Source organism: Globicephala melas, chromosome 1, assembly GCF_963455315.2.
Source record: "Globicephala melas chromosome 1, mGloMel1.2, whole genome shotgun sequence".
NCBI lineage: Eukaryota > Metazoa > Chordata > Mammalia > Artiodactyla > Delphinidae > Globicephala > Globicephala melas.
The window spans coordinates 167,172,563-167,185,779 of record NC_083314.1 but is presented as its reverse complement, the minus strand read 5'-3'; the positions used below and the strand labels follow the sequence as shown (position 1 = coordinate 167,185,779).

Genomic DNA, 13,217 nt, shown 5'->3' with positions numbered 1-13,217 from the left:
ACCCTGAGGGTGCTGCTAGTGCCGTCTCTATTCTGTTGATGTAGAAACTGAGGGACAGAGAAGTTGAAGGCATTGTGGAGGCAGAGCTCTTAGCACTTAACTGTGTTGGACCAAGCATTTCCTCTCAGCATGAAAGAGGTTAGGAATTGCCCAGACCTCTAGGAGTCCACTTTCTCTTTCACAGTCCCCTTTCTTTTCCTCTTTTAAAGTAGAAAAGTTTGTTTTACACACGGATGTCTACCTTCCCGGAGTTTGTGTTCTAGTCTAGGATACAGACAGTGAACAAGGTAAATAAGTAAAGCATATAGTATTGTTAGTAATAGGTGGTCAGGTGAACAAGACAGTCGGGGATTAAGTGTAAGAATTTGGGAAATCTTGGCTTTGAGAATGCTGCTTATTTGGGAATCTGAGGTCCGTTCCTAGTTTTTCTCTATTGGCCAGGCACTGCCCTCTTCAGACCATAGGTTGGCTAAGGAAGCTGAACGTGCATCTGAGTTCTAGGGTCATTCTGTGCTGGAGATGGGAGGAGATTTGGAGGGAGGCCATGCAGCCCAAATGCTCCCAGACTGGACATGAGAATTGCCTGAGGAGATTCCTGGCCCCATCCCAGAGCTGCTGATTCAGAATCTAGAGGGCGGGATTCAAGTGTGTAGCTGAAGAGGTTAGGTACAGCCTGATTAGTGCCTACCCCTCTCTCCCCAGTTGGTCAGAGAACTGGGATTGAAACTCAGGCATTCTCTTAGTCTAGTGTACTCTTTTCATCGTGTTGTAATGCTGTCTTACTCTTGAGATTAAAAAGTTGTAAACAAGGGGATGTTTAATTTTATCAAATGGCATTTCATTCTTGTTTAATCATTGTCTTGGGGCCTTACTGTTTTATATATTATATACCTGGGTTTTAAGTAGTACCTGAAGAATTCTTTCTCAAGAAGGTATGTGTCTTTCTTAGAGGCTTTTGTAATTCATTGGAAATTGGGAGAAATTGGTTAGCTAAGTTTGGTCTTCGAAAAAGGGATCATCATTTTTGGAAGAGCACTTTCTCTTTGAAAGGTGGCTAATGAAAGTGCTCTGGATGAGAAGAACTTTATCATTTGTTGGGGAATTTATTACTTTAATGCTCTACTTGCTTTATTTGAAGAGCTCTTTCAGGACCCAGCGAAGAAATAAAGAAATGCCAGCCACCTGGTTGTGGTTTTTCTGTCACACCTCTTCTGGGGGACAGCTGCGAGGTGGTTATTACGGTTGGCTCTCATAATTTATTTGAGTTTTGTGGAAGATTCAGTGACTTTTCCCCCTTTGGTCTCTTTTTTCTACCCTTAGTGAGTTTTTTTCTGATTTTCTGGTCTGGAAAGATGGAGCACAGTAGCCTAAATACCTCTGAGCCAGGGAGAGAGCCAGGCATCTTGTCTTGTTCTCTATCACATTAGAGACAGTGTGGGTTGGAAGGTCCTGAGTCTGTTGTCAGGTTGCAGCCCCTCCTAGGAGTTCGGTCAGCTTGATGCTTCAGGTCATGTCTTTGAAATGGGCTCTTACTTAAGGCTGCAAAGGGGAATGTGCCCTGATCTTCAAGAATCGTTTCTGTAAACAGAATGGGGTAGATAGAACTTTTAATTGACTTTGGGTTTTTTATTTATATTCAACTTGGACACTTATGGAACGTTGAAAGAATTTTTTAAAAAACTGTCTCTTTCAGGTGGTAGTTGTAAACTAGTTGTTGGTAATTCCTCTCTCACCATAGGCATATGGCCAGTTTGTTGAGAACTGGAATGAACTAGAACTAAAATGAAAGAATTGTTTTCAGCCTCTTGTGAAGTAGAAAAATGGGGTGTGATTCTCAGGTTATGAATGATAAGAAACATAGGCTGAGTGGGTTGATCTCCTGGGTCAGGTGTTGGTATATCTGATGAGAGATTTTTATTTTCTTATCATCGGTATAGCTTCAGGAAATCAGTGATGTCTCTGGTGAGGCCAAATAGGAAGTGAAGAATCTCTTGTTATCCTGGGTCACATAAACAGTGGGCACATGACTGGTTAAATGCAAAACAAAATGAAGGGAAGGAATCTCCTTATTTTAGGAGGCAGGATCTGGGGATAGAACTAAATGCAGGTTTCTGGGCAGTTTTTCCTTGATTGGGGTTGGGCCCCTAGACCAGTCTTCAAAGCCATGAAGTGTACTGGAGGAGTGAGAAAAAACAGGATGGGGATACAGATGTCTGTGTGGCTGGGGAGGGGGGCACTGTGAGAATGGTTTATGCTGGTCAGCTCACGTGTATCGGGGTGCAAAGGGTGGTTCTCTCTATGGAATCTACTCGGTCCTTCCTCAGATCTGAGTGTGGGGCCACGTGGAGCTTGCGGGAAGCTGAGAGCACGTTGGATGGGAGAGGCCTTAACTTTTGTATTTATCCCTCCCTGGAATGCTCCTCAGTAGGGGAGCGTCCCATAGGGAAACTGGATCAACAGCTGCCGCCTGTCCCTGTAATCACAGGAAGCCAAGGCTGGGTGCCTTTGTATGGGAGCTCCACAGCCAGACAATAGTTTGTGCTGGCGGGGCCATGTGGCGAGTCACGTGACCTGGGGCTGTTTTCTGCCGGGGTCCTTACCCATCTGTTCTTTCGGCTCTTTCTGGGTTATCGGGCGCCAGTCCAAGTCCTCCCAGGCAGCCAGCTTCATGGCCAGAGATTACGAGCACTAACCTTCCTGGCAGGGGTGGTGTGGCTTCGCGTTTATGCAGATTAGCCATGTGTTTCTCACTTCAAGGCGTTCCACAGGAAAAGCCTTTTCCTGTGTTTGGCTCTCAGTGGGCGGTTCCCAGCTTACTGTACTGGGACTCAGCAAGCAGCAGGCGTGCACGAGAGGGATCACAGTACACTGGCCCCCTCCCATTCCACCTCCAGTGCTACGTCACCACAACACAACCGCTCGAGCTCTCATACTGTTGGTGTCATTCATTCGGTGCCAAGATTGCTTTAAAAAATTCCCTTGGCCCCAGTTCAAACAGGAGTACAGCTGGGATGTGTTAGATTTTAGGCAGTCTGCCCTCAATTTGAGATGAGTTATAAATAGCAGTGCCGACTTCCTTAACTACCGCTCTCTGAGGTAAAATGCAGGTTAATTACTGTGGGAATCAATTAGGTGGTTCTTTTGGTTAAAGAGCCAGGGATGCTTTTTTTTATTGTTGTTATTAAAAGTCATACAACAAATCTGGCCAGGAATAAATTGAAAGCGCAGTGAGTAAGAAATAATATTCTAGGTTTCTACTAGCCTCAACTAGTTGGCATTTAGGGTGACAGGACAAGTGGTAGTCAAGACTTCTGCTTTCTGATGGACACATTTTTGGCAGCCCAGTCCATCTCTCTCCAGTCATGTTCTTGCTGGTCCTTGGGTACCAAATCTGGTTCCTTTGGTTTGCTACACAGTCACTTCCTTTCTGCATCTTTGGATTGGGACTGAAGCCTGGAACTTTCCTCAGTTGGACTTTTATTTCAAGAAAATTAAGAAGTTTCTCTTTCCTGGTGCCACTGCATGTGGTGTGGTGCATTTTGGTGAACAGTATCTCTCACTTTGGAGTCCCTGGCCCCGCCTTCTCTGCTCTCTTCTCAATCAGTTGTGATCAGAAGTTGGAGAATTTGAAGTCCAGTGTGTTATATCTCAGCAACCCCTTAGGTCGTTATGGCTTTCTTTGGTGCAATAAGAAGTTGTAAGGGATTCCATTAGCCCTCTGATCTGGAGGGGCTTTTAATTCCGTTTGCTTAGAGCAGGGAAACTCTGTGCAAGTGGTTAGTCTGTAAGCTGTTTGTTCTGAATATATTCAAAGGGACCAGCCTGCTAGGCATCCTTGCCTTTGATGCCTAGGGAAACTACAACTTTTGATGCATTTCATTTGGCAGGCAGTTTGTAAGACGTCCAGTGATCTGGAAAGAGATAAGTGGTGAATAGAGCTGGGGGTTTTCTTATGGCTCTTTTCCTCTTTTTTATTTTTATTTTTTATGAATGTAGGAGAGTATATAGCAGGGGGCCCGACTGCCCTGATCAAGGGGGCAGCATTTTCCTCTCAATTATGTGTCTTTGTGGCAGAGCCTTTGCTTTTGAAGTGTAATCACAGTAATCTACTCCTGTGGTTTCCCATTGAAGGGATTTCCTCTCTGTCTTTCCCAGAGAGGAATCTCTGGCTCTTTGGTGTTTCCCATCCTCTGCCTCTTCCTTGGTGCCTGCAGACTGCTGATACTGGTTTTTCTATCTTGTATGTAGTAGGCATTTTTCTCAGCTGAAATTGCTACTTTCCAAAAAAACTGATTAGTGAAGATTTAAGGCCCCTTCTCTGTTATGAAAGATTGGAAGATGACATTTCATCTATAACTGCAAATCACAAATCTTTCACAATGGTTTTAAATGTCAGAAGTGTGAGTTCAGTCCCTGCCTACCTCCCCTTCTGATATGAGCAGATGTTTAACTTTGACATGAGACCAGATTAATCTGGTTGAACTGAATATATTTTAGTTGCTAAGCTGTGTATTCCGTTTATTATAACCCTTTAGTGAAGGGAAGGGGTCAGAAATCTGATGTCCAGGAAAGGGAAATGTCTTAATTTCATTTTTTAGAATAAGAATTTTTTTAACTTGCGTTTATTTTTAGTCTGCAAGGAGTTTCTAAAGTAATGGAAGAATCCTTGAACCCTTTAGTAGCTGTCCTCAATTGGGAGTGCAGGCACCCTGATGTGAGACATGGGGCGGGGGTGGTGGGTAGGGGGGAGTAACTTGCCTTTAGCCTTTTGTTTTTAAGCAGTGTGTTTGTGGATGCCTGTGTGGTTTGAAGACCTCTCTGGTTATAGGAGAGAGGCACTTAAGGATGGCACTTAAGAGTCTCCTCAGAGGTGTGCTCATTCTTCCTTGGCTGTTTGTTCTACCCTCCCCTTTGCTTTTTCAGTTCAGTCCCCATTTTTTTCTGCCCTCAAAGTCATAACCTGGTTTAGGGTTTAGGGGTGTCCCTGGCCCTTTGGCTAGGTGGTTTAATCTAGGCTTTCTTCCCATAGTATCCCCTACCCACTTCTTAAAGTAGGGCAGCCTGGCACAGTGAAGTTCCTGAGCCCTAGTTCTGCACTTGGGGTCTTTCGGGGGACTTTGAAGATAAAATACCTGATCTCCGATTTCTGAGAACTTAGTCTCGAGAGATGCAGTCAGTTAGCTGGACAACTAAGTGCTAAACCTATGATTCTGACTGATTTTACAATAGGACATTTAGAAGTGTGAAAGAACAGAATGTGCTAAAGAAGTGAGAAGTGGCTTCATGTTGAAGGGTTGGGTTTCTGCTGGTGGAAGCCATTGTGGACAGGAGGGCAGGGCAGGGTACTATTGCGCAGAGCTGGACATGTGGGAAGTCTGGCATGAGGCTGAAAAATGCGTAGAACTGGAGCGCTGTGGCCCATTTGAGAGCCGGGCAGAAGCACTATTTATCATAATTGATAATAGCTACTATTCATTGGGTGTTTAAGTACCAGGCACTGTGTGAAGTGTGTTATGTGCATTTTATGTTTTTTTTGTTTTTGTTTTTTGGCTGTGTTGGGTCTTTGATGGTGCACGTGGGCCTTCTCTGGTTGCGGTGAGTGGGAGCTACTCTTCGTCGCGGTGCGCAGGCTTCTCTTGTTGCGGAGCACGGGCTCTAGGCGCGCGGGCTTCAGTAGTTGTGGTACATGGGCTCTAGAGCACAGGCTCAGTAGTTGTGATGCACGGGCTTAGTTGCTCCGCAGCATGTGGGATCTTCCCGGACCAGGGCTCGAACCCGTGTCCCCTGCATTGGCAGGTGGATTCTTAACCACTGCGTCACCTGGGAAGCCCCAGTTATGTGCATTTTAGTTAAAGAATTGATGTGCTCAAGGTCAGTGACAAGAGTTAGGAGTTGAACCCAAGTCTGTCGATTTATTACTTTCTTTGCTCTTTCTATTTGTTACTGTACATGATGTAGTAGGTAGGAAGTTTGGGGCTGTTGTTGAGCAGGGAGAGGTGAAAATGATTTGTGAGTATTGCTCTAGAACTGTGCAATCCAATATAACCACCAGCTACATGTGGTTATTTGAATTTAAAGTAAATAAAAAGAATTCAGTTCCTCAGTCACACTAGGCATATTTCAAGTACTTAATAGTCATACAACACAGAAAATTTTATTGGGCAGTGTTTCTCTAGATCACTGGTTCTCAGCTAGTAATATATGTTAGAACTAGGGAATTTCCTGGCAGTCCAGTGGTTAGGACTTGGCGCTTTCACTGCCGTGGCCTGGGTTCAATCCCTGGTTGGGGAACTAAGAACTAAGATCCCACAAGCCATGCATTGCCCCCTCCCCCGACACACGAATCATCCAAGGATCTTAAGGGGTTTAGGGGGAGGGAGCCAAGCCTTTCTAGACTCGCTAAATTGGAATCTCTAGGGAGAGGCCCAGGCATTTGTGCAGCTTCTCACATCTGATCGGTAGCTGTGGTTAATAGCTGCTGCTCTAGAAGCTCCGTAGTAACCATGGTAATGACTGCCCCTTGTGTGTTGAGGAGATCTAGACTGACAGAGATACCCAGAGTGGGCTGGTCTCTGTTCAGCAAATGTAGTCTCTTCACCTGGGGGCCACGTGGACAGCAGCTGCAGTCTAGGATAAGATGAGGATCTCCTTGTTATTTGCGGCATGATGTGGCTGTGTAAGCCCCTGAGCTCTTTGTAGGAGAGAATGGTGATGTTTTGGCTCCATTGCCAGGTGTATCTGGGGAAGACCACATGCTATTTATTACTCACTAGTTTGGTTGCTGAATTTGAACTTCCTAAACAGGCTCAAAAGAATCCACGTGGCTCCAAAGTTATGATCGGGAATGTTATTGGAGCTTCTGATACAGAGGCAGGTCTGGGCAAAAATTGTTTAGTTATGATTGTTGGAAATAGCACTTTAATAATATTGACATGTAGTAGTGATTTGGGACACGGTTTTACTATGATTCTCGTAGTTTGGAAACTTGGGAGGTTTCAGTGTTAACCTTTTAAGGTGAGATTTCAGCTGCAGCCTAAGAGAGAACTTCGTTTCTGCTTTTTTTCGGTTAGTATTTACAAGAATAGTCTCTGTGGCTTTTTATCTTATCCATTTTCCTCACGACAGCTCGACTTCTTCATTATTATAAAACACTTAGGTAGTGTGCTGCAAAAAAAATATATTAGAATAATTTATTAATTATAGAATAATAGAACCAGAAGGGACCCTAGGTGTTATCTAGGCCAGTGGTTCTTAAAAGTATGGTGGTCCCTGGACCAGCAGCATCAGTATCACCTGGGAACTGCTATAAATGCATATCTTAGGCCCACCCCTGCACCTACAGAATCGTACCCTGGGGATGGGTCCCAGCAGTGTGCATTTTAACAAGCCCTCCGGGTGATTCTGATGCATTCTGAAGTTTGAGAACCAGTGAATTCCTTAATACCTACTCCCCATCCCCAATTTAAGATTCAGTTTTCAGGTTTTACGTCAGGTGCAGGCCTACTTGGCAAGGCAACTTGGGTGTATCTATTTAAGTGCTTAGAGATACTCCTTCCCTTCTCACCACCAATAGATATAGGTAGGCATCTCTGGGAGGGGAAAGTGTGCTGGGCCTCTGTTCTACGTAGCTCCAGTAAGATAAAATTATGTCAGAAAGTGAATGAGTTGACTGATCCTGTTGCACCACAAAGAGCTGGAAATTATGTTTGTAGCCAAATACCTATGAGCTTTGAGGTTCCATTATTGGTACCTCTGCATCTTGTTTTTTAGAGAGACATACTCTCTACCTGCCTTACACCCTCAAGCTCTTGAATATTAAAGGAGGTGAACTTTTCAGTTGAGTTGTACAAGGCTCTAAATAAATTCGGGGTCACAATTCCCTCAACAACTGTAACTTAGCTATGATACCCAGTTGGAAGAAAGCATAAATTTAAGTCCTCGTGCCATAGCACAAATGGGCTCTGGATGTGCAAGGAAATAAGTTTCCACTGTTTAAAGAATAAAAACATCTAGAGGCTTGTGTATTTGAATTCCCTACCACAGTATTAAAGCATCAGTTCTGGTGTTATTGAACAGGATCATGGCAGAGTATAGCAGCACCATCCCCTCCCAGCTGAAGGGCCTTTGTTCTCATTTTTCTGTACCATAGAGTACGTGTATTCATTGCTCCACACCTGGCCCGTTCCTTGGATCTCAAGTAGTACCACACTTATAAAGCTAGTATGTAGCTTAGAAGATGCTTTCACAAACTGGTGGTGTTTCCATCTTACATATGACAAAATCAAGGTTCTGAGGAAGGTTAAATGACTTGCTCAAGGGTTATTGGGTCTATACCATTACTTTATTTCATAGTAACTGTTTTCCTTTGTGCCATACAGACCTGTATGCCAAGGTTTGTGTTCATATTGGCTAGAGGACATCAAAGCTTCAGGTTAATGAAATGCTCTTTATTTTGTAGCCATCCAGTCCAATGGATCAGATGGGCAAGATGAGACCTCAGCCATATGGCGGGACTAACCCATACTCGCAACAACAGGGACCTCCATCAGGACCGCAGCAAGGACATGGGTACCCAGGGCAGCCATATGGGTCCCAGACCCCACAGCGGTACCCGATGACCATGCAGGGCCGAGCGCAGAGTACCATGGGCGGCCTCTCTTATGCACAGCAGGTAGATGTTGACTCCGATTACCTCAATCCTTGTTGCTGTCCAAGATCTGGTCTTCAGCTATAGAATCAGAATGTGTCTTTGGCTTCCAAACCTCTTGAAAGGAATATAGGCCAACTGACTCAGTTAGTTTCACTGTGCTATGTACAAGGCCAAGGTTATGGTCACCATCGCATGTATGCTTGAAGGAAAACTGCTCCCTGGCCACCTGCTATACGTATCTGTCTTCTTTGACCTGGCTGGCCTGCTTGTACCCACTGAATGGCGATCTCTGAAGGAAGTGGGAAGAAAGAAAAAGGCAGTGGCTGAGCACCAGTCAATCCACTGCTACCAAGAAAAACCGCTCATACCATGTGCCCTGGGGAGAGAAGAGGCCCTTCATGTTCTCAAGGCCTTCAACATACAGCTGTCTGGTTTAAAGTGAATGTTACAAGGGACTGGGAGTAGCAGGAAAAGGGAGGATTGAACAGTAAAGATGCTAACAGTGCTATTGCAGATGTTAAGATTTTACTCATCTCCTTTTATCTGACCATCCGCACCATCATCTTTTTATTGCCATTTTTTGTTTTGACAGCATTTTCTACCATTTATATGTGAATGGTATTCATACTGAAAATGGTGAGGGATAGAATATAAGACGTAACTTTACTTCTAAGACTTGAAAGCAAAGTATGCCCTTATATAAAATCACTTTTTTTTTTCAATGAGAAAATGGAGGAGAGTTGGGAAGGATATTATTGGTCCTTTTTTTCCCCCCTCCTTGCCAGATATATCCCCGGTGCCTAGAGTAGTGCCTGGTACAAGTAAGCAAGTAGGCTGTCAGATACTTTTTGAATGAAGACTAAATGAAAAAGAGAACCAGGGTAGTTTAGTGATTGGCATACCATCTGGCTTACTAAACCCTAGGTTTTCAGTCGGCTGAGCCAGGCTGCTCTTGACTCTTCGTTGTGGCTAGGATACAGATTCCTAGCGCTTATAAAAACAGTCTAGGCCATGATAAAAAGAGTAGACTCATTGGTGAAAACAGCTGTTCTTGAACTCTTGTAAGTTGACCATATTTTTATTAAATAGTGTGAATTTTCTGCGAATGAATGTGATCCACTTAAGAACAAACCAACTAGGAACCCAGCCTGGCTGTCCTTCCTGGCTCAGTTTAACAGGGTTGGTAGAAAAACCCTGGGCTTTCTAAATGTGAGGCTTGGCTTGCCAGCTTTGTATACCCATCTTCAGGGCATGGCTTCTGACATAATCATCTTTCTTCATCCAGAAGGGTCAGTGCTAAAAGTATCCTTTCCTTTTACAGATTCCACCTTATGGACAGCCAGGCCCCAGCGGGTATGGTCAGCAGGGCCAGGCTCCATATTACAACCAGCAAAGCCCTCACCCCCAGCAGCAGCAGCAGCCCTACTCCCAGCAGCCACCATCCCAGACCCCTCACGCCCAGCCTTCATATCAGCAGCAGCCTCAGTCTCAGCCACCGCAGCTCCAGTCCTCTCAGCCTCCGTATTCCCAGCAGCCATCCCAGCCCCCGCATCAGCAGTCCCCAACCCCGTACCCCACCCAGCAGTCTACCACCCAGCAGCACCCCCAGAGCCAGCCCCCCTACTCACAGCCGCAGGCACAGTCTCCTTACCAGCAGCCGCCACCTCAGCAGCCAGCATCCTCGACGCTTTCCCAGCAGGCTGCGTACCCTCAGCCCCAGTCTCAGCAGTCACAGCAAACTGCCTATTCTCAGCAGCGCTTCCCTCCACCACAGGTAAGAGGCCCCTTCCTCATGCCCTTCCCTGCGTGTGACCGCAGACTTTGGGGGCTGGTGTCATGAGAACTTTGCCTTACAAAATTGGTTCTCTAATTGAAACTAATAAAGATATAACTGCATAAAAACCTGTAGCTCTCCATACTCATGAAATAGGGCAGTGGAGAGTTGCACAGGCAGAAAAGAGATAAAGATAATGGGACTGATTTTTTTTTTTTCTTTTTCTTTTTTTTTAACTCAGAATTCAGAACTTGAGCATCCAAGTTAGTTTGGTCTTTTTAAAAACAGTCGCTTTGGGAGGCTGTACTGTACATTCATCCAACTGCCATTCCATTCTGCTATTGCTCAAAATATTTTGGAGCCCTTCATTTGAAACTGCTGTCAGAGCTGACATCACATTCTTTAGAATAGTCTCAGTGGTAGCAAATCTCTTTATTTTTTTGAGAGTGGATTTGATTTTGGGAAATAGCTAAAATTCATCTGTAGCCATGTCTATGAACAAGGTAGGTGATAAAGTCTAAATAACAATTTGGGCTTTATTCTTTAAGGAGCAGAAAGAGGAGAATGACTGAGTGATGACAGGTCCATTAAAGATTTTGTGCATTGATGGCATTGTTGGAATAAATATCTTTAAAGGAAGCAGTACTCATTTTAATGCAGAGGTCCTAGCGTGAGTTTTTTGGTTGGTGTTTTTGAATCAGGTGGTCTCATTCCTTGATAGATATAACTTGTAGTTAGCTAGACTTTAGCATTTATCCCCAAGTAACAGTGTTCTGTGGGTGGTGATAAATGGTCAGGAGTGCCATCAGAGAGTCTTATGTCCACTGTTGACATTCTTAAGAGCCACAGCTTGTTTTTTTCTGCCTTTGGGTAATATTGTGTGTGATTGGGCAGTCTCTCACACCTAGCTTCCCCTGTTGAAGAGAGTCCCATAGGCCTTTCATCATGAAGCAAGCTTGCCTGGTTTATCAATACCAAGCTCTCACAGCTTTTGTTTTTCTTGTTTTAGGAGTTATCTCAAGATTCATTTGGGTCTCAGGCGTCCTCAGCCCCCTCAATGACCTCCAGTAAGGGAGGGCAAGAAGATATGAACCTGAGTCTTCAGTCAAGACCTTCAAGCTTGCCTGTGAGTATTTCTGCCACCCTCTAAAAGATGATGGGGGCAGAGAGAAAAGCAAAGAAAACCAGTGTCTGATTGGATGTTTTGGTGGTATTGAGCTAAATGAATGATGAGCTATTCCTTGAATTCAGGCTCAAAATTCTGAATAGGAATTTATGGACTGACCTTATAGAATGTCTGTTTTGGTTGCCTGCCCAGGGAGGAATATGTGTGTGATCTCTGTTTAGAGATCTAAACACTGTTTTAAAGTTTTTTTGTTTGTTCATCTTACTTTTGAGGGCTTAATTTTTAGGTGTTTGTCTGAGGGGTAAGCTGGGAGGTAGGATCTGGGGTGCATTCAGCATGGATTGTCACCTTGAGCATGGCGGAGTAAAAGCAGATTTGCTAGTTGTTGTTTTGTGTGAATAGGTGCTTTCGTCTAGTAGAGGTTTTGGTGCCCAGATGCTTGGTTAGTGTTTGTAGAATGGACTGACAGTATCCTGAGAAAGACAGTGTGGTTTGCTGATTTAGAGCTTGGGCTCTACACTCAGAGTTCCTGGGTGTGCATTTTGACTCTGCCGCTAACTCTGGATCCTTGAGCAAGTCACTTAACCTCTCCGTGCCTTAGTTTTTGCATCTGTAAAATGAAACTCTTAAGTACCCACTTCATGGAGAGGTTAATATTAAATAAGTTTATATAAAGAGAGTACTGGTGCTTGTAGGTGCTCCATAAATGTCAGCTGTTATCATCATCATCTTAGAGGGACTATACTTGATACTCAAAGGCAGTTAACACCAACTATTAAATAGTAGGCTGGTTCTGGGAACATTTACCTTTCGTCTTAGCTCTGCCAGTACACGTAGGCAAGTCACTTAGGCTGGGCACAGGAATAAAATGGGATGTTCTGAAATCTAGTAAGACTGCAGGTAGCAAACCTGCCATTACAAATCTGGCTTCAGTTTAGGAAATGGAAATTCAGCCACAGGTGCAAATAAGATTCTTTTGAAATTTTGATTCTACTTGGATTTGAAGCTTGTCTCTTCATTTATTCTGACTTTGGGGAAAATGGTTTTGGGATCTTTAAGGAATAGGTGGGAGGCAGGAACTCACTTCATCGTGAAGCCTCCATGGCTTCCCTTGAAGATCTCTGAACCATAACCTTAGTAGGGCAAGGTCTGTGGAGTCTCTCAGCACCTGTAATTCAGGCTTCCCAGGCCAGGATGAATAGCTATTGTCAGATGGGACTTCGGAGACTGTTGACTTTCTCAGCTGAGGAATTGGGGGAGGAAGTGTCTGAATAAGGCAATCACTCTTTGTTCCCTTCTCATTAATGTCTGTTGCAATCCTTTTCTGCATCCTGAACTTCACTGGAATGTGCTTTTTAACCTGATTCAGTCAGAACTGTGTAACCACTCCCTCATCATCTATGGTCTGTAGCTAAATCTGGGTGAGGTACACAATATTGTGGCAAGAATCCAGATCGGTGGATTTCTACCAGTGCTGTAAGTTGCTCCTCATCAAAAAGTTTCTGCTTGTTTCTAGTGACCTTTTGATTGGACTGTATTTGATAGCTTTTAGTCCTGAGAAACCTAGCATACAAACATGTTGTGTGTCTTTTGAGGGTTGAGGGCCTTATACTGTTGAATCCAAGAGCTTGATTTGACCTTCTGAAGTGAAGACACTGGTAGCCTCT

The 13,217-nt window shown here is 44.3% G+C and overlaps 1 protein-coding gene across 3 annotated transcripts in view; it reads left to right on the top strand.

Annotated features, from left to right (window-relative positions):
* ARID1A (AT-rich interaction domain 1A) overlaps positions 1-13,217 on the top strand; it is a 73,615-nt gene that overhangs the window by 21,104 nt on the left and 39,294 nt on the right. For all 3 annotated transcript variants that reach the window (XM_060309325.2, XM_030873377.3, XM_030873385.3), the window contains exons 2-4: positions 8,459-8,671; positions 9,972-10,424; positions 11,434-11,550. In XM_060309325.2, the coding sequence (XP_060165308.1) occupies positions 8,471-8,671; positions 9,972-10,424; positions 11,434-11,550 (771 nt within the window). In that variant the 5' untranslated portion in view covers positions 8,459-8,470. The remainder of the gene's footprint in view (positions 1-8,458; positions 8,672-9,971; positions 10,425-11,433; positions 11,551-13,217) is intronic.